This window comes from Psammomys obesus, unplaced genomic scaffold (genome assembly GCF_907164565.1).
Source record: "Psammomys obesus unplaced genomic scaffold, mPsaObe1.curated_primary_1811, whole genome shotgun sequence".
In the NCBI taxonomy this organism is placed as follows: Eukaryota; Metazoa; Chordata; class Mammalia; order Rodentia; family Muridae; genus Psammomys; species Psammomys obesus.
This window is the reverse complement of record NW_026596091.1, coordinates 7,050,106-7,075,393: the sequence shown is the minus strand read 5'-3', so window position 1 is coordinate 7,075,393 and position 25,288 is coordinate 7,050,106. Positions and strand designations below refer to the sequence as shown.

General features: G+C 37.3%; 1 protein-coding gene across 4 annotated transcripts in view; it reads right to left on the bottom strand.

Moving 5' to 3' along the window:
- Anks1b (ankyrin repeat and sterile alpha motif domain containing 1B) overlaps positions 1 to 25,288 on the bottom strand; it is a 1,067,094-nt gene that overhangs the window by 872,802 nt on the left and 169,004 nt on the right. For all 4 annotated transcript variants that reach the window (XM_055627859.1, XM_055627860.1, XM_055627861.1 and 1 more), the window contains exons 2-3: positions 14,011 to 14,091; positions 4,599 to 4,755 (exon numbers count right to left, since the gene is read on the bottom strand). In XM_055627859.1, coding sequence (XP_055483834.1) covers positions 4,599 to 4,755; positions 14,011 to 14,091 — 238 coding nt within the window. The remainder of the gene's footprint in view (positions 1 to 4,598; positions 4,756 to 14,010; positions 14,092 to 25,288) is intronic.

Sequence of the window (25,288 nt, the reverse complement as noted above, 5' to 3'; positions counted from 1 at the left end):
TGACCCTTCTACTTGATAAGAACCACAAGCTTATTACTTTGACACATGAAAATATGACATAAAAATGTGATTCCTGACCAACCCAATTTCCCCTTGGTCTAAAAAGGGCTGTCTCATTTTTCAAACTGTAATATCTCTCTGAGGAAAAGAAAGGCCAATTATGGAGAAATGACTCCTGAAAGATCTCTCTACTTTTCCACAGCCCCAGAAAATAAGAGCAAAACTGCAAGTTCTGAGAATACCAATTAGTGCCGTTCAAATCACAGGAGAAGTTATCTCTATCATTAAAGACCCATTTAGGAGACAATGCTCATAGGTTTTTATCCACAATCAACACATGCTTGGCCTTTCTCATCAGTGGAGACTACAACTGTGGTCTCTCTAAAAGGCAATATTATATACTTGTGTGAACACTCACTGACAATCTAAAAAGAAACATCTAACTTTAAATGAGTAGGCTATGATGATGTATTGATTAGTAACTGCTGGTATACATGTAGAAAGAACAGTTTGAAATCTTCATTTTTAATCAAAAAGCTAGCCTCTGAAAACTTAAGATACTTATAGACAACGAGTAATAGAAGGAAAACCCATTTACCAAAAGACCTGAATTCAAACAGCAAAAACAAAGTACTTTTGGGATAAGGATCCTCTGACTTTCGCCCCAGTAGTAAATTTAAAGAAAAACATAAAGACGGGGGAAAGAAGGGGAAGGTGAGTATACACAGAGCACAGACCGTGAGAAGAAAAAATTCTTTCTGCATTGTTGCCACATAGTACCAGTTTGTCTTTCTTATATCTATCTGTGTACATGTCTGTCTCTCTACATATCTCTATCTCCCTATCTACCTACCTTTCCATCATCTCTATCTATCTATCTATCTATCTATCTTTCTATCTATCTATCTATCATCTGTGAAGAACTTCATACATAAGCACTGCATCTTCCCTTTCTACCCTTCCCTCCCCACCTTCAACTCCTTCCCTGCTGCCCCTCCCTCCTAAATCCAGTGCCTGATTTAGCGTCCCCGGTATACGCATGCTGTCCTTCCCTGTTTTATGCCATGGTCCTCAATTGCATCTCTGCTTTTGTACAAAATAGAATGGTGAGCAGGATCTACTAGAAGCCGTTAGCACACCCCTCGTTCACAATCACGTGCTCCCTGAACTGTCCTCATCTGTGTGTCTTCTCTGTAACCACACAGTGTAGTTCATAGACCAAAAGATAATATGTAGGAGGTTTTAAAAACATTCAAATGCACGACGGGGCTCCCTAATATTTTTAATTTGGATGCTTTATAAGCTTGGTAGGATCCCCAAGTTTGTTATAAAAGCTTAAAAATGATGTAGAAAAACATGTTCTGCTAACTGATGTTATTAAAACTTAGTATATACCAACCAATAATATGAGAATCCATAATCTCAGTTACTTACTACTCAGCAAATGTCTGAAATGGTAAATGGAAAATTCCAGGAATAATTCGTATGTTTTGAATCACAGGCTGGCCTGAGCATGATGAAATCTTGAGCCATTCCACTCCCTCTCACTGCTGACAGGAATCATCCTTGGTCTCACTTAGTGGTCAGCTCATCTATGAGATGCACTGTTCTATCGCAGAGCCTGCATTCCAGATACCTTTACTTAACGCAGTGACCCACACTACAAAAGTAACAAGGCAAATGAGGACCATGGACTGAAGCACAGACAAATTCACTCTGGCACTTCGTGGGCAACGCAGAAGGCGTGACAGAAAGATTGTTTTTAAAAAGAACTCTCTTGATGACTAGTGAATCAGGACGGAAACATTAGCACTTTTCACAAGTAACAACAAAAGCATTTGGAGGTGGAATCTGAAGTGATATATGGGAATATTAGCGCAGAGGTTTCCATCAGGGCTAGGACGCCTCCATGCAAGAAGTCAAAGATCCTTTCCAGAAAGAACGATGAAACACTAACTACGTTTATAATTTCAATGTCACAGCAGTGTGACTGGCTAAGGGCTTGGGCTTTAGATCTGAAAACCCTTTTAAAACATTGGTTCCATTTCTTAATACATGCAAATTCTTCTTCCCTAAGGTCATGGCCCCATGCAGACGACCCCTATCTCACCAGGCTGTGATAGGAATTAGTATGGTAATGTAGATGCTATGGTTTGCACAATGCCTGGCACAGTAAACGCTCTGTAAGTAAAAGGACCTAGGATGGCAACATTAGCACGTGAGACCCTGGACTCAGAGTGCAAGTCTCCAGTTTGGGTCGCCCAGGAGCATGGGGCCTTAACCAAGTTACTTCGCTTAACTGGACTCGGGTTTTCTTTCGCCCATAAAACAGGAAAGACAATTTCGCTTCCGGTTCTTAAGTAGCATAGTTAATTAAGTTAGCATTGTGCAGGAGGAAGTACTTAGAACAACGACTATTTCCCTTAGTCCTCAGGAAATGTTGGTTTTCAATCCTCCTGCTATTGTTGAAATACAGAAAAGTTTCTAATTAGCTGTAACGTTTCTGAACCAGCGAGGGTACAGAAACTGAAGTTGCTTATAGAATAAGACCCGCACATCTGACTCTCTAACGGGTAAAGGTGTGCAGCGGCAGGACAGACTTAGAACGAAAATCCCGAGAAGGTGCCGGGAGGACAGCGAGGTTGGTAGCGTGCTTCCGCCCAGGCGTGGGGACCTGCTCTCCATCCTCACAAGTCATATTAAAAAAACAAAATCAGGCATGACGGCGAAGGGTGCTGGGGAAGCAGAGACAGGAGGATCCCGGGGCTCAGCAGCCAGCCATAACCGGGGAGCAACACGGCCCAAACAAAGCAGGCAGCAGCAGGGGAGTAACGCCTGCCTCGGCTTCCACACGCACATTCACACAAGCGCACACACAAGCACGCACGCACATCCAAACACGCCCTGACCCATCCATCCGCACGCGCAGGCACACGGTCTCGAGAAGTGTTCAGCTTGTTCCCAATCACGCCACAGCACCCAGTAATAGAAATGAAAGAAAGGAAAGATTTTCTGATTCAAATCTCCTTAGAAGGAAATTTCTTTAATAATTTGATCAATGTTCAATATTACCAAAAAAAAGTGTTTCTCTCAAACACTTTTATATTGTGTCACCACTTGAAAATGTCAGCTTTCAGATATAAACGAACACTGTATGTTTCTTATTATTGTGTCATTTTAAAAAACATTTTGTTTACGTAAAATAGCCCCCTTTTCTTTAACCTTGGGGTGGTTTTCCGCTTTGCTCCTTCAGGTTGGCTTTGCGCCGCGCAGGCAGTTTTAAGAACAGCCACCAGATGGCTCATCCTGTAAATGATCTAAGTTCTGGTCTCGCAGGAACAGAAAAGGAATCTCACCGTTTTCCCCTTAGTACGGTCTGATATCTGTCATTTTTAAAAGGACTGAACGGACCCTAATTTTAAAAGCCTACATTTTTCTAATGTTACAAACACAAGATTTTATTGTCATAAAAATTAATGAAATACTTTCCCAATAAATAAAATGTGGTGTTTTGTTTTGTTTTGTTTTGTTTTTTTCCCTTACTGATTGGTCTTTTCAACACTGCATTTGGTTGAATGTTTTTCTTTACCCTTGTTGTTTAACGCTAGTGTTACTTTGTATTCTTATTTACTCTTAATTGCAGGCCAAGGTCTGCAGAATCTATAGCTATTTGAACAATATGGTAACTGTCCTTTAATTGGAAGCGCTCGCCCTTAGGTAATCTATTTACATTGGCGTTGGACAATCGCCAGCCTGCAGCTTAATACCGTGGTTGCAATTCAATTGTTGGACTGCATGCTGGTTTTCAAACACAGTTTTACAAAACGGGAACAGTAGGGGGCATGCAGGGCTCAGGATGTCTGGCATGCTGTACTAGGAGGCCGCACTTCACGCTCAAAACACGCTCCTCTGCTGACCGCTCAGCGCTGAATTTCTTCCTAAATATGCTCATTGTTTGTAATATCGATATTACAAAATATTTTCTAACTTTATCTGCCGTTATTATAATGCTATGTAGCACTCAACTTACTTTAGACATTGCTTTCATGTGTATGTGTGTGTACACGCACTCACACGTTTAGAGGAAATTTATCTTTCTATGGGTCTAGAAACCGTGCACACTGTATTTTACATATTGACTCCCAAAAAGTGTACTTCACTATGAAAATGCTGTGTAAATGGAAAGCACTATGGAAATGATCGCTATAAACATTGCTTAAGCATTTAAAATTTTATTGAGGAACACTAATTCTCATTACAAACCATGAACACTGTTCTATCTTTAAATATTAAATAGATATGAAATGGATGACTCTATAAGGCAGGCAAAAACCTTACAGTGATTTCTTTAATGTGGGATTTTCTTTTTAACAGAGTATCTTCCCAAATGCTTTAGAGCCTGTGCATGATATCCAAATCCATGGAGCTGTGTGTCATGTCCAAACCCAAAGAATTGTTCAAATCTCCCCTTCAGGAAATTCAGCAGTACAATGATTTTTGTCAGAGTAAAAGTAAAAGCAATCCATTTCTCAATGTGGCTTTGCCTTTGTGAAACTTGAGAGCAAATTACAGCATGAACAAAGATTCAACCAGTGCACCTGTTCATTGACTCTGGAATGTGAAGGTCCATGGTGAATGAGAATCTTCACAATCTCCACATCTCCCTTCCAGGCAGCCAGATGAATGGGAAAGTAACCTTTGTTGTCTGCTACATTTGTTGATGCCTCGTACTGAAGAAGTTTGAGAACTATGTCCCTAAGGAAAAAAGTAAACAAAAAGAAAAGAAAACAACAGAAAAGAAAATAGGCTGAACAACACAGATTTTGTTAGATAACTATAAATGTTTGCTAGAGACTAGCTGGCATTTAAAACAGTCATTCAAGGCACTACAATTTAACATTGGAATTAAGAGTTTACATAGTTGACACATGATTTTACTTACTTAGAAAATACTCAAATGCCCTACCAAAACACACACACATGTGCACACACACATACACACATACCCAGAGCATTAACAAACCAATAAAATTACTTAATAGAATGCATTTGAACAACAAATATCTTACTTTGTTAAATGAATGAGTTAAATAAAGTCAATAAAAGTCCATTGTGAACGGACTGTCTTTCCAGATAACCCATATCTAAGACTTAGCTAGAAATAAAAGCTGAAGCTACAAGCAAACTCCCTGTTTCCAGAAACTAAAGTTATCATGTATCAAGATAAATTTGGAAGTTTTATATATCACCCCTAGGGAAAACTAGAATGAATGAATGAAGTGTCTATAAGAGAGAAATTTTGGGTAACAGGACTAACAGCCTAAGTATAGTACTAATCACAATTAAAAAAACAAAATTTGGTAGCTGTTCAGCCATAGCACATAATGTGATTTGAATATGACCCATCCTGTTTTCCTCCTTCTCCTTCATGCTGAGGAAGTGATCCCAAGAGTGACATTCCCTTAAGAGAGAATTTCTATCTCCTGGTGTAGGCTCAGTACACTCACATGCTACCCAGAGCTTCTATGTTTAAAATCCACCAAATTCTCAGAGTAAAAACCTTCATTAAAATAATCTCAAGAAGAACTGATTAACAGCTATTAGTTTCATTACACTTAACTTTGTATAAAACAATACAAAACATAATTCTAAACAAAGTTGCATTTTCATTTGGCTGCATTTAGACTCAAATTCTAATAATTCAGTAAGTGAAACCCCACATAGACACATATGTAAAGTCAGGCAAAAAAACCTTTACATATACACAATTACAACCTAAAGTTGATTCTTACGCTTAAAAAAAATTATAGAATTTTTTCTATAGAATAGAAAGAATGGATATAACAGAAACACCTAAAAATAAGTGGCCATTTAAAAAGCAGTGAGGTTAGAATCCCAATAGCGCACAAGAAACAGATATAAATGCAAAATAATAAATGGTAAATCATACTGTCCAAAACATAGCCTAACCACCAGATACAGTTACATGAAATTGTGACAGAAAAAAACGACTATGTTACAGATATACTTACATGTTTTGAGGAATTTTCACCTTTTATTGAGAAGATTTCTGAGAAACTAAAGCATAAATTATACCTCTTTTATGGCTGTATTTTCATCATATGTGTGTGTGTCCATGTGTGCATGAGGACATGTGGGAGTGACTGTTGGGGGGGGGAGGGCAGAATAAATCAGATCCCTGGAGCTGGAGTTACAGGCAGTTATCAGCCACCCAATGTGGGTGCTGGGAACTAAACTCAGGTCCTCTGGAAATGTTTTTAACTGCTGAACCATCTCTCCAGTCCCATAAAGTATATCCTAACATGTCTGTTAGAAAAATTATTAAGAAACAAGATCTGAATTTAGAAGGATGGAGTTTGTGAATTAGCTGTGCAAACTACATAACTGTTAATCTTAGCATTATTTTCTTTTCCCTTCTGGAGAAAAACTAGAACAACAAAATAGTTTCTAGTGCTGAAGTGTGTACATTCAATGTACATTAAATGCGGTCAAAAGTCACATAGTAACTCGTAATCCACTATGCAAGCATGAGAATTTGTATCAAATCAGTACAAAATGCCATGTGGTAACTAGGGATCCATTATAAAACCACAAGAATTTGAATAAAATAAGAACAAAACCAGGTAAAAGTGAAATTTGATGTTTATCCAGTTTGCTTGATTTTCCTCATCTCTGCCACATAAGAACGGCCTTTGAGTCTTCAATTCTGAGATAAGTAAATAACAATAGTGAAGAAAGAAGGGTCCCACTCAACAGTTATGAAAAAACAAAACAAAACAAAACAAAACACTGAGAGCCAGAATCAGGCTTTTAAGTCCCAAAGCTGTTATATTATTGACATCTGTACAGTAACAAGCAGCAAAATGATCCCTATGTTTTTCTTTTCTTTATAAAGGTACCCAGCCTTGTGCATTTCATCACAGTAATGTAGCACAGGCTAAAATACCTTTTAAGGAGAAGATAAAAAAGAAAAGATTGATGGGATCAAACCTTTAACTTTCTTTTACTCTCACTCAAAATTCATAAATTATTCTTTGATTTGAATTTTGTTGATATTTTCTAATAATATAGATGATGAGCATTCACTGCTTATCAAGAAAATTTATGATATACTGAAAAGTGATTATTTTTAAACTGACTTATTCTAAACATTTCTATTCTTTATACAATTTTATAACCACTTAGAAATGGATTATCTATATGCTCATAAGTTAAAACAAGTCAGAACTAAATACTATCTTTTTAACTTATTACATTAGTTTATTTGATTGGGGAACACACATATATGGAGGTCAGAGGGCACCTTGCCAAAGTAGGCTCTCTCCTTCCACCATGTAGGCAAGGGGGCATTAAAACTCAGTCGTCAGACTTGATAGCAAAAGCCTTTACCAACTGAGCCATCTTACTGTCCCAATCATTCTCTGCAGTGCATTTTAAGTATGCTTATTAAATTTCTTTGTTTTGTGCAGTATTACTGAATTGGATCCAGGGCATTAAACTGTTACAGTGAATGTAAGCAAATGATTGAGCTAATGTTTTTTACTAAAAATCTTTTACTTTATTCTGAGAAAAAGTCCTGCCAAATTTTTTATAGTCTTTTTTTTTTCAGTGTTTAAAAATGTATTTATATTTTTATAAATTACAGTTTATTCACTTTGTATCCCCGCTGTAGCCCCCTCCCTCATCCCCTTCCCAATTCCACCCTCACTCCCTCATCTCCTCCCATTTCCCTCCCCAAGCCCTGATAGGGGAGGACCTCCTCCCCTTTCCTAGCCTATCAGGTCTCATCAGGACTGGCTGCATTGTCTTTCTCTGTGGCCTGGTAAGGCTGCTTCCCCATCAGGGAGAGATGATCAAAGACCCAGCCACTAAGTTCAAGTCAGAGACAGTTCCTAGTCCCATTACTATGCAACCCACTTGGACACTGCACTGTCATAGGCTACATCTGTGCAGGGGATCTAGGTTATCTCTAAGCATGGTCCTTGGTGGGAGTATCAGTCTCAGAAAAGAGCCCTGTGCCCAGAATTTTTTGATCTGTTGCTCTCCTTGTGGAGCTCCTGTCCCCTCCAGGTCTTTCTATCTCCTCCTTCTTTCATAAGATTCCTTGCACTCTGCCCAAAATTTGGCTATGAGTTTCAGCATCACCTTCGATACCTTGCTGGTTAAGTCTTTCAACAGCCCTCTGTGGTAGGCTCCTGTCCTTCTGCCTGTTTTCTCCCTCTTCTGATGTCTATCCCCTTTGCCATTAGGGCATATATCCAAAATATGCTCAAGTATACAAGTACATTTGCTCAACCATGTTCATAGCAGCTTTATTTGTTATAGCCATAATCTGGAAACAACCCAGATGTCCCTCAACTGAGGAATGGATACAGAAATTATGGTACATTTACACAATGGAACACTACTCAGCAATTAAAAACAAGGAAATCAAGAAATTTGTAGGCAAATGGTAGGAACTAGAAAAGATCATCCTGAGTGAGTTATCCCAGAAGCAGAAAGACACACATGGTATATACTCACTTATAAGTGGATATTAGACATATAATATAGGATGAAGATACTAAAAGCTGTACACCTAAAGAAGCTAAGCAAGAAGGAGGACCGTGGGTAAGATGATCAATCCTCATGCAGAAAGTCCTGCCAAATTTAAGGGTGGTGTTCAACTCTTGCCTCAACCTTCCAAGTACCTGGGAGTAAATATATGCTGTTTGATAAAAGTGTGTTTCTTTAAATTTAAATGTTCTTTAAAATTTTTATTTATGTTGAGTTTTATAACCTTATTTTGGATATATTAACTAGTGAACCAGCTAAGTTCAGATTCAGCTTAGACACACACTTATTAAATATAAAGTTAGATACCTCTAATCAAATAAGTATGTAGTAGTTTTATTGAACTGTAAAAACAATAAATTGATAAATTGTCATTAATTTTTCTTATTGTGCATCTGGATTATCATACCTAATGCTAATTAAGTAGCCTCTTTCATACAGGCTCATAGGAGTAAATTAAATTTTGAGAACTTTCTATATCTAAATTTGAAGAGCAACAGAATACTAACTCAGTATTATTGCTTTTTATTTTCATTTACGTTGAACCTAATACTTTATTCAAGTATTGTTGGCTGTGTTTTATTGCTTGGATGAAATATTAGGTTACACTGTTGATGTCTATACATTAGGAAGCAACAAAGCAACCCCAGTATTTTTCAAATAAAGTAACAATATTTCTTGTAGCCAGCATTTGATACCGGCTGTGGTCCAGGGTTAGTGGCATGACTCAGTGACATGGTTCACAATTAGCATTTACATAACCTGAATTCAATGCCCAAACACACACACACACCACCACCACCACCACCACCATACCACTAAAAAACAACAACAACAAAAAAGATGTCCTGAAATCCTAATATAAATGTACTGAGTGGTATCACAGGAAAAGTAACTTTATTGCCAGGTACAAAACAAAGTATCAAATTAAATCAAAAGTAATCCAATTTAAATAATTTAATTCTTTGGCAGGTAATATATGTAAATCCAGATAAAAATACAAAATTTTAAAGCGTTGGTTTTTTCTACTCTCATTTGCATTTGTGTTCTGATAAATATAAAACCATTTCTGACTAATATTAAATATCTTTGAACAAGTTCAGAGTAAATTCTATGCAAAATCAAAGTAATTGATAGGGCAACTTTATTTTTTTTTTTCTCAACTGCATTACAACAGTGTTTATTTTATCTTGTTGCTTGTCGGTGGGTCTCACAATCACAGCTTCATCCGGTTGCAGAAGTAAACAGCCAAGGAGAGCTTCAGACTTCATAAGGCTCAATATCAGGCTTCCCGGAGATTACCTGCTTCTCTTAAAGCAAATAAAACCTCAGATGCGCTGCGTGTATCCATAAGGCATGGGGACATATGGCCTACTCTCAAGGGAGCTTTTTACACACTGAATCACTTACAATTTCTAGATTGTGAAAAAAGAAAAGAACAATCAAATTAAAGGGGTTTCTAGGTCCTTTAATAGTTATTCCAACAACTTCAGGTATCTGATTATAAAAATTTTAGAGTACTCCCTCTTTCATAAAAACAAAACAAACATCAACAACAACAAAAATCCTAAGAAAAGGAAAGCAAAACTACAAATAGCTTATTCTCTGGATTCTAGCTCCAATTTAACATACAGTTTGGAGTACAGATAATAAGTCTATAAAATATTAAATCTTAAAATAGACAGAAGAATAGAAAGTATTTTAACTCCACACATGCCATATTATATACTATGCATATCTCCAAGGAATAAAGATAATTTGAGACATTTTTATTTTTCAAGGGTATCCAAGTAGTATCATGACACATCCAATATAGTTTGAGAAATATGACTTGAGCAAAATAAAGAGCAATTTCCTAATTAGATAAAGGAAATAAAATTAAATATAAGTACTTGAGTTTAATAAAAAAAAAAAACCTTACTGAGAAAGGTAAAATTATTTTTTGAAAAATAGCCCTCATAAGATGGAGACAGGAGGAAAGGCAGTCTCTCAAAGTCAGCTAGCTTGTAAGAAACACCCCTTCCAAAACAGGAAAAAAAAAAAGAAAAGGAAGGACAGAAAGAAAGGAGGGAGAGAGGGGCTTAACAAGGGAGCTGAAGGTGTAGCTTGGCAGTCGAGGGATTGCAAGAGTGCATGAGGTCTTTCCTCGCTGGGCATTTATTCACTAATTACAAAACAAGGTAAGACAACAGAACAGAGGAAGAAAAAATCAAACAGGAAAGAGAACTGGAAGAGAATAAGCTAAAGGGGTAGGCAGTATGGAAGGGAGGGAGGGGAGGAGGAGAGAAGGCCAGACATCACTATTCAGAAGAGAATTAAGGGATTCGTGTGTGTGTCGCAAATTGTTTATAATCATTCCTAATAGATTTTGTTTATTGACCATGATTTTTCTGTCATTTGAAAGTAATGCCTTTCTATTCTGTAATTGCAAATGGCCCCGGAAGCCACCAATGGAGTACAAATTCTATTGTGTCCAGCCTGGCTGATTGAAGATGAACTCTTCTGTATGAAATAATGCATCACAGGAAGAAAATGCTTCTCCATTTGTGAATTAACTAGTGTTGATAAACAAGGGTCCCCAGTAAAATGCACCAAAGAGGAGGAAATGGACTCAATCATCAGTGTGGAGACTTAGGGCCGGTCACATGTTGGGGATGGGGAAAAATTATATTGAAAGCAAAATAATAAAATACAGAACCCTGCAACATTCTCCCCAGCTCTGGGAGTCTTTGAACTCTGCCCAAGAAGTCAGTTTATAGAAAAAATCTAGGAACCACAACAGCAACAAGAATAGAATATACTTTTATATTATCTGCTAAAATTTACTGGAGAAAAATACAACATAATAAAGTGTTAATGACCTATGCTGAGTAATAACAGCAAACAAAAAAAGTCTCATCCCTTTCTACCTTTAATGGTACTTTTCTCTCCTTGAAATACCTTTTTTAAAATTAAGACAGTATTAATTAGAATTCCATGAGAAAATACTAATTGATGACATTGGAAGATATCGTAGAAATAAATAATGTTACATAGAAAAGCCAGAAAGAGATTAAACACAGGGAAAGGTAACACGGAAAAGTGATAAGAGCATAGACCTTTAACCACAACGCAGAGGTTCTCGGTACAACCTCACCTAACTGCATCATTTATCCAAAATGGCCTGCTTTGTCCATCTATCCAACAAGTGGGGCTGGGTGGAATAAATGATGCCTAAGTGAGTCTACAGGTAAGTTAAACAGTAAGACTCAATTACAACCCAGATTTCAGAACTGCAGCATCACGATACAGAACTGAGAAACAAACCATACATAACGCATATGCCAAAAATGTAACTGAAAGAAACGGTAGCAGTATCTGCCCTACGTATATGATACACACTGAACTGGGGCCTAAAAATGCTATCAATAACACAGATTAAAAGTATAAACAATTAGCAGGTTAGACACTTTTCCAACTGTTTTCCAAAGAAAATATGCAACAGGATGATGGTACTGAGAAAAAGTTTACTTGAAAACAGTTGATAAATGAGTTCCTCAGATAAAATCAAAGCTATGTAAGTACAGAATGTCTGCAATGAATAGGACGCTTAAAAATACCTAGCTGAACTCTATTTTCTTTAGGCTAATCTTAATGATTATTGCTCAGTTCCTTTAAATTATCTTCACTTTATATGTTGATAATAGGAACAAACACTGTTTCTCTAGGCTATCGTGTGTAAATCAACAGTGTTCACAAAAAAAATAAAAAATAAAAAACTGCTAAAAATTTAGAAAGGCTACAAGTCCTAACTTGCTTTCAGACACTTGAGAAGTGTTTATAGAGACGTTGTAAGAAAACAAGAAATGAGACTCAGAGTCAGGCCCAGGACTGTAAGCATCAGGCCTTGTAGAGTTTACCCTCTCCAGAAACCTGAACTCTAAGTGAAAAGCAAACACCACTATTGTGGTTTAAACTAATTTAAACCTGTCTTGGAATCGGATCGTCCAGATACAAGTACGAGTAGATAATAATTTCACCTTTAAAGAAGACCTGTGAGCTGACATGGTGACTCCCACCTGTAATCCCAGTTGTCCAGAGGAACAGGACGGAGAGTGTGAGAGGGAGGCAAGGTGGGGTTGTACAGGCAAGAGCCTATCTTCAAAAACAGAACAGCGACAGGCAGAGATGCAGACGTATTTTCCATTCTACAGAGAAACAACTTAATAATAAAAATTCCTATCAAAACAAACACTCTAAACCAGATGGGATATGATAATACAATATAAAAAGGAACAGATTAAAAATAATTGTGATTTGGTAATCCAATACTAAGAATCCCAACAAAGAGACAGTAAATTTATTACATTTTATGCAATTCAGATGATTCTTTAAATGTACTGATGTTAGATTTACATAACAAGTTTTAAGATAAAAACTAAAATGGTAATAAATAAGACAAAGATTGTAAATTGTTTTTGAAGTTAGAGTTGTATGGCCACCAAGCTAAAGATAAAGTACAAATAAGGCCTGTGTGTTTCAATTTTATATAAATATTAGGTGGGAGGATATACACATAGACTTTTTATGTTTTCATGTAACTCGGGCTGCTCTTGCACTCACGATATGGCCAAGGATGATCTTGAACTCCTGATCCTCCAGCCTGTGCTTCCCAAATGCTGGGTGGGATTCAGGCATGATTTGATTATCACATCCCATCCAAAACACTAAAGTGAAATGAAAAGAGTCAAACCTGGGAAGACTAACTTGCATCATTCCTGCAAAGGAAAAAAAAAAAAAAAAAAAAAAAAAAAAGGAAAGGGAGACACAGGAAGGGGGACATTTTTCTTCTGTAGCAAAAGACAGAACATCTGTGTCACCAAGAAAACGCAATACATTTGATCGCTAACCTGTTCGCTTACCTAGCTAAAATATCAGATATAAAGTACTGTTGTAGTTTTATATTCTCTCATGCCCCATGGCATAAACTAGCATAGTAATTAAAACATTAATTCCATAAAAGTAAACAGAGTAGAGCTAAGAAAGGTGAGTGTGGGTGACAGAGAAAATATCACGTACGTACCCATGCTTTATGGGGGTAGACTCTAGCACGAGTCCGCTCCTGTGTCAAGCGGGTAGAGGTAAATGTCAAGAGAAGGTGAGCAGGGATTCTGCACTCTTTCCCTAAAACTACACAGGATTAGCATGGTCCTGTCACTGTTCCAAATGTTCTTGTGTGATTTTTTTACCGCTTCTTTGAACTGATGATCTAAACATACTCATGTTCAATGGTGTTCTTCCCAACCCTAATTTATCAGTATCATCATCCGCTGCCTCCTCTCTGAATTGTCCAAGACCAGAAGATTGGTAAAATGAGAAAGTCATCAACAGATACAGTTAACGTCATCGCATGTAACTAAACCCACGAAACTCCCAGTCGAGAGAACTGCCACTTACTTATGTCCATTTAAGGCTGCGTGGTGCAGAGCGGTGTAACCCGAACTGTCTGTGCAGTTCACGTTGGGACCTCGCCAGATGCTGCAACACAGAACACAAGCACAGAGTTATTCTGTAGAGTCACGCTTTCAAGAGCAAGAGCCACAGCAGGGGGCGTGCTGTTAAGAGCACAGAGTCCCACAGCAGGGGGCGTGCAGCATAGGAAAACTGCACTTTTGTACAAAATGAATGTCGTCTTTCATGTATACACCAAAGAACAACTTCATGTATTTGGCATAGAGAAATTGAACAGCAAGTGTAAACACCTTCAAAAAAAAGTTACTGAATATATATTCACTGCCATGCACTAAATTTGGGTCAGAAATGTCCCTCTTGCTCCCTACTATTACTTTAGTATTAACATTCAGATACTATATACTAAAGAATGAAGATTTGTGAGACTTGCCTCCACTCTTTTACACACTCATCCTGACATAGCAGAGATTGTAACACATTTTCATGTCATGGGAAGACTTAAATTCTTCTTGTTGTTCTATTGCTACCAAAAACATGCATATAATGTATAGACTGCAGATTCGCTGAAGAGCCAATACACTGTAAACCACAAGATGATCCTAACAATTATGCTCTTACTGTTGACTTTATTATACAACATATTCTGTAGCTAACATTTAACTATATAAAAGACTCATTTTATACTTGATCACTGTGATTAAAGAAATTACTTTTAGCCATTGAAAAAACAGGGCACTGGAGGATGCTTTTCTAAAATAAAGACAAAAATATCTTTATCTAATGTTCATGCCAATATTGAAATCATAAAAGATACTAGCTAACGACAAATTTATATTCACAAAATATTTACAATGCATTAATTCTAGGTCACATATTAAGATAAGCACTAAGAAAACAAACAATAGCCAATACTCTTTCCTTATAAGAACATAGTCTGACAGCGTGTGGTGGCTCCTGGCTTTAATCCTAGCACTCCAGTGGCACAGGCAGGTGGATCTCTGAAATCTGGTCTATACAAGAGTTCCAGGCTAGCCAGGGCTACATCTAGGATTCTGTCTCAAAAAGGAGAAAATAAACCAGTCTAATATGGACGATAAGTAATAATTAAACAGTATGAGGATAACTCAGACACCACAGAGCATACAGGGCCAGCCCTGAAAAAATGATGGACAGCTATTTCAAATAAGAGATCACAACAAGCTTTCTAATCTAAACTGGGACAGTAAAAATGCGTAGAATGTACTGAATCAAGAGTTATATGAAATAAAAATCAATAAGACACAGGAATTAGATGGCAGAAATTGGGGAAAAAGAAAACAGTAGTCTAAGATAACTGAAAGGAAAAGACAATATAACTAAGATGAATAGGAGAGAAAAACAGACTGAGAAGAAAGAGGAACAGAGACAAATCAATGACACCAAGTTGGGAAAATAAGAATTTTAACTCTCAACATATATATTATATACAACATATATAAATAAATACAACATATATATAAATAATACAACATATATATTATAAATATATAAATAATACAACATATATATATGGCAATTCTTACATATGTGTGTGTGTGTACATATATATGTAAGAAGGCATGTATATGTAAGAAGGCATGGGTTGAACATTCTCTCAATCTTTGCTCTATGCTTATCCCTGCACATCTTGTAGGCAGGGTAAATTTGGGGTTGTAGTTTTTATGGCTGGGTTGGTATTCCCCTCCCTCCACTAGTTCTACCTCAAGGCCCAGCCATACTACTCTTAAGCATATATCCAAAATATGCTCCACTATACAACAAGAGCATTTGTTCAACTATGTCCATAGGGGCTTTATTCATAATACCCAGAATCTGGAAATAACCTAGATGTTCCTCAACCAAAGAATGGGTAAAAAACAAACAAACAAACAACTGCGGTACATTTACACAATGGAATACTACTCAGCAATTAAAAACAAGGAAATCATGAAATTTGCAGGCAAATAGATGGAACTAGAAAAGATCATTCTGAGTGACGTAACCCAGAAATAGAAAGACACACATGGTATATACCCACTTATAAGTGGATATTAGCCGTATAAAACAGGATAAACATACTACAATTGATAGACACAAAGAAAATAAGTAACAAGAAGTACCCAAGGGAGGATGCTTAAATCTCACTCAGAAGAGGAAATAGAATAGACAGTTGAAGAGAGGGAACAAAACCTCTGTTATAGAGGTTTTGAGTCTCTATAACATACACACATGAGAGGGAGCAAAGAAACCTCAGTGATTTTCTAAATAGAGAATGAAGAGCTGATTCAAATGAGAGCTCACAACAAACTTTACAAAAAAGACAGAAAGGAGCATTTCACAATGATTAAGGAACTGACTGGACAAGAGTTCAGAATAATCTCAAGTGGGTTTTTTTCAATATAACAACATATCTTCAAAATATATTAAGCAAAACCTGGTACGACTACAAAGAAAAAATACTTATATACCCATATCTGAAAAAATAAACCATCTCTCAATTGATAAAATTTAAAAAATCAGTAAGGAATTAAATAATATTACCAACCAACTTGACCTAACTGAAATTTATGTAACATTTTATGCAATAATAACAGAATAATAAAAGTTTTTTGCAAGTGAAAATGTTATTGCATAACATTTTATGCAATAATAACAGAATAATAAAAGTTTTTTGCAGGACATTTATTAAAACACAGCAAATGTGGATCATAAAACAGTTCCAATATATATGAAAGTATTCAAATCAAGTAAGATATGTTCTCTGATCAGTGCAATTAAATTAGAAATCACAAGCACAAAAGTACCTGGAAACCTCCAGTGTTAGCAATGAAATAACATCTAAGTCCAAGAAGATAATAAAAAGGAAATTACAGTGTATTTTAAGCTTAAAAAAAAACACAACATACTAAAACTTTTCATACACAATTAGAGTGTAAATAAAGGAAAATTTTCATCACGAAAATGACAATTTAGATGGGCCTCAAACTGGCAACCTTAGCTTCTATTTTAAGAAACAGAAAAATAGTTCGGCCATTAAAGGCTCACACTCAGTTTGTAAAGGAAATGAGTTTCATTCCTAACTCTGTGTAATCCAAGTCTGTCTTTCCATTTTCCCTTTTCTGCCCTCCAATGGTACCTGTACCACATATATGCACACACACACACACACACACACACACAAAATCTGTAAAAAAGAAAACTTTTCAGTCATATAACACATTAGCAAAACAACCAAACAATCCATTTAAGGCAACTATAAATCCTGATATCACATTCTCCAAAGAGAATATAAAAACCAAACAACCGGTATATGAAAAAGTACACAATTTCATTAATCATCAGATTTCATCAATAATCAATTTCATAAATAAAAAACAGCATGAAATATAAATACCAGCATTAGGGTGGTTAGTCTCAGTCTTTTCATAGCTGTTCCTAAAAAGTCAAAAAGTGCATGGGAGGGCTTTGGGAATACAAAGCATCTGTATACTGCTGGCAAGAAGGTAAAATGATATTGTCACTGTGAAAACACTATGGAGGTTTTTAAATAAACTAAAAATAGAACTTCATATGGCCCAGATGTTATGCTTCTGAACATAGAGCAGAAAAATTAACATTATGACAATAGAAATAGCAACACTGCTGTGTGCACTAGCAGAATTATCAACCAGGAGCTGAGAAAATCAAACAACCTAAACGCCTGTCAAATGAATAAAGCAAGCATGGCATAAGCATATAAAGGAATACCAAAAGACCTCACCACTTGCCACAGCATGGATGAGCAAAGACAACACCACCCTGAGTGAACTAGCCAGACACAGGAAGACAAGAACTGTACGTCAGTGCTTGAAGAACTATTCACAATCCGAAACCAACCTAGGTGTCCAACAACCGAGAAATGGATTTAAAAAAAAAAAAATGTGGCCTAGGTGCATAATAGAAGTTGTTCAGCCAGAAAGAAGAGTAGAGTTAACATCACGAGCAGAAAGATGGATGCAACTGCCAAGAATCATATTAAGCCAAATAAGGCAGTCACGGAACAACCAGTATCAAGTTCTCTTTATTTTGTGGTTTCTAGTTTTTACAGAGGCCCAAAATAATGTGAGTGTACATATTTATACAAATATACAAACACACACACATATATGTGCTTATACACTAAACAAATATGTGCTGGTACGGGAGCTATAACAAGGAGGCAGAGAAACACGGGGGAGAGTACCCTCCACAGATACTATACACTTGAATGAAAGTGTTCTCATGTAACGGTACCATGCACCTAAAAAACACCCCTTATGCTAAGCTCTGCAGGCATGGGGAAAAGAAGTTTTATAGGCTGCTAACTGAATTCAGCAACATTCTTGAAAGTTACCATAGCATTATGTTTTCAAAAGTGAACATTATTCACCTAACAACTCCCCTTTTGACAAACATTAAAGTATTGATTTAAAGACTGCAAATATAAACATGTGCTTTATAATTTTAATAATAAGAAGAAGAATCCTGTGAGCACCCATCAAGAAGAGAAAAAAAAAAAAACAACTAGGATTCATTGGCACTATGGAATCCATTCACTATGGATTCACCGGACTATGGAATATTACCTAACTACTACAGTAAATAACCATTATCTATTTCCATGCACCTTGAAAGTTAACAAAACATGTTAAGCGAAAAAATAAACTACAAAATTGTATTTGACTCAGAATTCCAAATAAGCAATAACTCCTTCACATCTACATTAGACAAATATTCCTATTATTCCCATTGGACAGATGAGAGGTATTAGCATTATCTTAGAAAAACACATGCACTCTTTTTCAGCCTTCTGATTAACATCACGTGCAGAAAAATGTATACAAAGACACATTTAATTCATTTAACATTTGAATAATATAAATACCACGTGTTGAGGGTGTAAGGGTCAGAAGGAAAGGTAGAGTCATCAGTTCCTTTCCTCATTGCTGGGACCAAACATCTAACGTGAAGAACTTGAAAGACAAGGGGTTTCCATTGGGAGACAGTTCAGGTACAGCCCATCGCAATGAGGAGGGCATGGCTGCAAGAGTAGCCTGAAGCTGGGGCAGCAGGTTTGGGGCAGCAGGAACCCACTCACATCTCAATAGATTAGAAAACAGAGGAAAGGCGATGTCACTGTTCATCTGGCTTTCTGCTTCTTCCATCTTTAATCAGGTCAAAACCCTACCTCATGGGATGAGGCCACCACATCATGGGAGCTTTCCCTCTGCAGCCAAACCTCTCTGAAAGTATACTCACAGACACACCCAGAGGTTTAGATGATTCTAAATCTTGTCAGGTCGGCAACAAAGAATAACCGCCATGGTAGGTTTACTGCAGATTATGAGAAGACTTTTAATGTTCCAAGAAACGTGAAATTAATTCTGTAGTCACCTTGACACTTCTGGCATAATAAGATCAGAATCTCAGAGTGACAGTTCCTCTGACAGGTTTTGGAAAGTGAGCAGAAAGGGGACTGGGTTAACAGTTAAATTTAAAAATTTATTTATTCATGTACTTTTAGGCTCTGTCTGTATGCACTTACTCTTGCACGCCAGAAGAGGGCATCATATCTCATTATAGACGGTTGTGACCCACCAAGTGGTTACTGGAAATTGAACTCAGGACCTCTGGAAGAACAGTGAGTTCTCTTAATCACTGAGCCATCTCTCTAGTTCCCCCTTTTAAAGATTTATTTATGTGTTTTTATTATATGAGACCAGTTAATTTTAATAGAACAGAAAGAAAGAAACTGAACTAATGGATACATAATGGCAAATTGAGAAAATTGGAGGAGGAGATATAAATCCTTACATCCTGAAGAAAAGCTATGACAGATGAGAACCTATGGAAAGGAATAAGCATGGCAAATGACTGAGGTTCCTACCATGAATGACATGCAGGTACTAAGATACCTCTACTAGCAGGGCCTTCAAGGACTGAGGCATCTTTGGGGAAGACTTGATTTCAGATAAAACCTACCTAAAACCCTGGGCTGTTCAGAATATTCTCACAAAAGATGGACAAAAAATTATAAAATGCTATAAATAAACCAGTATGTTTTTAATTTCCTACATGCTATTAAATCTTATAAGTATTTAGTAGGGAAAGACATTGATATTTATTAGTAACATAAGAGTGAGGTTGTATTATTTGTAATAGCCAGAAGCTGGAAACAGCCCAGATACCCCTCAGTGGAGGAACGGATGCACAAATTGTGGTATATCTACACAATGGAATATTACTCAGCAATAAAAAAACAAGGAAATCATGAAATTTGCAGGTAAATGGTGGGATCTGGAAAAGATCATCCTGAGTGAGCTATCCCAGAAGCAGAGGGATGCACATGGTATATACTCACTCATATAGACATATAATATAGGATAACCCTACTAAAATCTGTACACCTAAAGAAACTAATCAAGAGGGAGGACTCTTGCTAAAATGCTCAATTCCTACCCAGAAAGGCAAAGAGGCTGGACATCAGAAGAAGGAGAAAAGAGGGAACAAGTCAGGAGCCTGACACAGAGGACCTTTGAAAAGCTCTGCCCCGCAGACTATCAATGTAGATACTGAGACTTATGGGCAACATTTGGGCAGAGTGCAGGGAATCTTAGGAAAGAAGTGGGAAACAGTAAGATCTGGAGAGGACAGGAACTCCATAAGGAGAGCAACAAAACCAAAAAATCTGAGCACAGGGGTCTTTCCAACCAAGGACTATGCATGGAGATAACCTAAGACCCCTGCACAGATATAGCCCATGGCAGTTCAGTATCCAAGTGGGTTCCATTGTGATAGGAACAGGGACTGTCTCTGACATGAACTGATTGGCCTGCTCTTTAATTACCTCCCCCTGAGGGGGAAGCAGCATTACCAGGCCACAAAAGAGGACAAGGCAGCCACTCCTGATGAGACCTAATTGACTAGGATCAGAAGGAAGGAAAAGAAGTCCTCCCCTATCAGTGGACTTGGGGAGGGGCATGCATGCAGAGGGTGGAGGAAGGGAGGGATTGGGACGGGAGGAGGGAGTGAACCACGGGAGGGGGGAGATACAAAGTGAGTAAAGTGTAATTAATAAAGAAAAATAAAATAAAATAAATCAAAAAAAGAGTGAGGTTGTATACATTTTCATTTGCCTCTTGCATCTCACTTCCATATTGTCAACAAAACACTAATTGTAATAGAAACCTGAAATTTTTTAATGAATGTCTCTTCTTCTAAGCAGAATGAAAATAGGCACATATTTTTTTTATATAAACGAGGAGGTTCAGAATAGAAATTTAGCATATGTGCCACTAAGCTAAATTCAGCTGCACCTATTGACAGAGCCTGTAGGCACACATTCACATAGCCACAGAACATCTCTACACATTTGAATGCTATAAATAATCCAGGCCCAAAACATCAAACTCAAAACTTTAAAAAGAAACCTTGATTTTTGAAAGCTCATGCCTTGAGTCAATAGCCCATTCATTCCAACTTTTTAAAAATATGTTCCCCCTTTGCTTAATCATAATAAGTACCTTTAGCAGATGTACTGAAAAGGTTTGAGAAGCTTATTATATATGTGTTATATAAGATTCTTGATCTTATTCTAATAGAGACTGAAACAGCATTTCCAAATATTTTAAATTCTTCCTACCAGCATTCTTACCCAAAATGAATGCTTTTATACAATGAAATCCAAAGTTTCCAAAAGATTCATTTCCTTGGCTATAGTAGTCCTGTGAAAGGCTTTCTACTAAACTTTCAAATGGCCAGGATATTCATGAAACCATTTTATTCTCTTGAGTTTTACATATTAAAGAAGATAAACCTTAAATCAAAGGTATCCTGAGTTTCTTGGGTCAATATATACATGTTTAGCAAATAAGATTTAAGAATGGCTACCCCACAAGCTGGTCACTGTTACAGTCTTCACAGACCTATGGAGAAAAACCATTCTTAACAGCATAAGACTATGTCAGCTTTTTTTTTTTTTTTTTTTTTTTGGACCTATCATGGAGAAAGGGAAATAGGCCACTGGTAGAGAGAGCTCTATAAGCTCTCAGACTAGCCACATTTCAAGCGACTGATAGCCACTTGGACAGAGACTATCATATTAAATGACACAGGGCAGTTATGTGTTGGTATTGAGTGATGCGGGAAGAAAAATCAAGGGCTAACACTGATGTCATTGGTTTAACACCAACTAGGAGACACACCAGTGCTCTCTGTGACAACATTTCCAGAAAGGATTAGCTGAGGTTATACCCACCCTCACAGTGGGAAGCACAGAAGTAGAAATCCCAAGAAAAGGAAGAAGGTGTACACCTCCTTCACTTCTCCTTGAGGGGATGTCTCTAAGACTACTGCTGCTGCCATATCCTCCACCATCCTCAGATGCCACCTTCTCCAGCCCTGAAATCCTCCACATCATCAGACATCAGCCTCTCCACCTTCTAATGTGGACTCAATACCAGCCACTCTGCAGTGAACTTCCTGACTTTCAGAATTAAACTGGGACTTCTGAGCCATTCACTTGAGCTGAAAAACTATCAGATTCTCTGCTTCTCTGGCTTGCAGAGAGCCACTGTTGAACAATCAGGGACAAGGCAAGGATGCCCACTCTCTCCATATCTCTTCAACATAGTTCTTGAAGTCCTAGCTAGAGCAATAAGACAACTAAAGGAGATCAAAGGGATACAAATGGGAAAGAAAGAGGTCAAAGTAACACTATTTGCAGATGATAAGATAGTCTACATAAGTGATGCCAAAATTCAACCAGGGCACTTCTTCAGCTGATAAACACCTTCAGTAAAGTAGCTGGATATAAAATTAACTCAAAAAAAAAATCAGTGGCCCTCCTGTATACAAAAGACAAAAGGGCTGAGGAAGACAACAACACCCTTCACAATAGCCACTAATAACATAAAGTACCTTGGTGTGACTCTAACCAAGCAAGTGAAAGACCTGTTTGATAAAAACTTCAAGTCTTTGAAGGAAAAAAATGGAAGAAGATCTCAGAAGATGGAAAGATCTCCTGCGCTCATGGATTGGTGGGATTAACATAGTGAAAATGGCCATCCTGCCAAAAGCAATCTACAGATTCAATGCAATTCTCATCAAAATACCAACACAATTCTTTACAGAACTTGAAAGAAAAATTCTCAACTTCATATGGAAAAACAAAAAACCCAGAATTTCCAAAATGATCCTGTACAACAACAGATCATTTGGAAGTATCTCCATTCCTGATCTCAAGCTGTACGACAGAGCAATAGTCATTAAAACTGCATGGTATTGGCATAGAAACAGAATGGTGGATTGCTGAGGACCGACCCAGCTGGGAATCCATCACCCGCGGGATTCAGGGGTTCAGATATCAGGTTAGACACAGGTAGGCGAAATGACAGAGACCACACCAAGTAATGTTGGTTTGGATCTACTGCGATTTACTGAAGTCAAGCTAGCACTTATATAGTGATTACATAAAGAAGCACCTGAAGTTGACATATTTCCCGGAGCATTCAGACTTTTTACCAACAATACAAAGTTTACATTTTAACTGAAAGAGTAACCTGGTAGAAGCAGTGTCTACAAAAAAAATCTTGGCCTAAAAGCTTTTAATCAAAGCAAATACAAAACCTTAAACTAGTGGTGTTTACGCAGTTTATTGCTACTAATTAGTGAGTGGAAGGCCAGGGGCTGTCATTGCCCTCCGAACCAAGTCAGCTAAAGATTTACAACCCCCCTAGAGTTAAGCACTGAGGGAAATTCCTCCTGTTTGTCTTGCTAAGGATTTACAATCTTTCCTTAGAGATAAGATGCTTGAGCTAGCCTGTCCGTAAACTCATAGTATAATATAAAACTCTCTGACCTCCTATGTTTGCCTATCTTCTTTCTGCCTCATCATAAACACCTGTGTTTGGTAATGGTTTTGTAATAGTTTTACTGCAGTGGGAATATCCAGAGCATTTATCCTAACAGATCCTGATTAAACATTTTCTTTAGAAAGCCCTAAAACTCTTATCCCTTTACTACCTACAATGTTTGGGTTTTCCACAAGCAATTCCTGATGCTGAATCTGATTTATTACCTCTCCTAAAATTTTATTTTCCTTCTACTCTTATTTGCTAAAGCTTTTAGTAATCTATTAGAAATGTTTCCTTGAATAGTTAATTGTGCTGTTCCAAGAATCATAGAGAAACAGCAAAAAGGCTCATCAACCCAACCCTGCAACCAAGTAAGTCACGGGACTCTCAGAATACGTCTTTTTGGCTTAGGTGGCCAGAGGGAATATCCAGTGACTTCCAGGAAGCTGATTCCCGTAGGAAACGTATCTTCCATCTGGCAACATAATTTTATGCTTACATAGCACATTTTTATGCTTTCACAGACAACTCTGGAGTTAGTGTGGCAGTGGATCAATGGAATCAAACTGTAGGCCCAGAAATAAACCCACACACCAATGGATACTTGATTTTTGACAAAGAAGCCAAAAACCATACAATGGAGAAAAGTTAGCATCTTCAACAAATGGTACTGGTCCAACTGGATGTCTACATGTAGAAAAATGCAAATAGATACATATTTATCATCCTGCACAAAACTAAAGTCCAAGTGGATCAAAGACCTCAACATAAAACTGGACACACTAAATCTGTTAAAAGAAAAAGTGGGTGGGGAACAGCCTTGAACTCATTGTTCAGGAGACTACTTTCTGAACAGAACACCAACAGCACAGGCTCTAAGATCAACAATCAATAAGTGTGACCTCATGAAACTGAAAAGCTTCTGTAAAGCAAAGGATACTGTCATAAGAACAAAATGACTGCCTACAGACTGGGAAAGGATCTTCACAAACCCTATATCTGACAGAGGGCTAATATCCAGAATATACAAAGAACTTAAGATGTTAAACACCAAAAAATCAAGTAATGCAATTAAAAAATGGGGTACAGAGCTTAATAGACAATTCTCTGTAGAGGAGTATCGAATGGCAGAAAAACACTTAAAGAAATGTTCAACATACTTAGTCATCAGGGAAATGCAAGTCAAAATGACCCTGAGATTTTACCTTACACCCATCAGAATAGCTAAGATCAAAAATCAAGTGACAACACATGCTATAGAGGATGTGGAGAAAGGGGAACCTTCCTCTATTGCTGGTGGGAATGTAAACTTGTACAAACACTTTGGAAATCAACCTGGCACTATCTCAGACAATTAGGAATAGTGCTTCCTT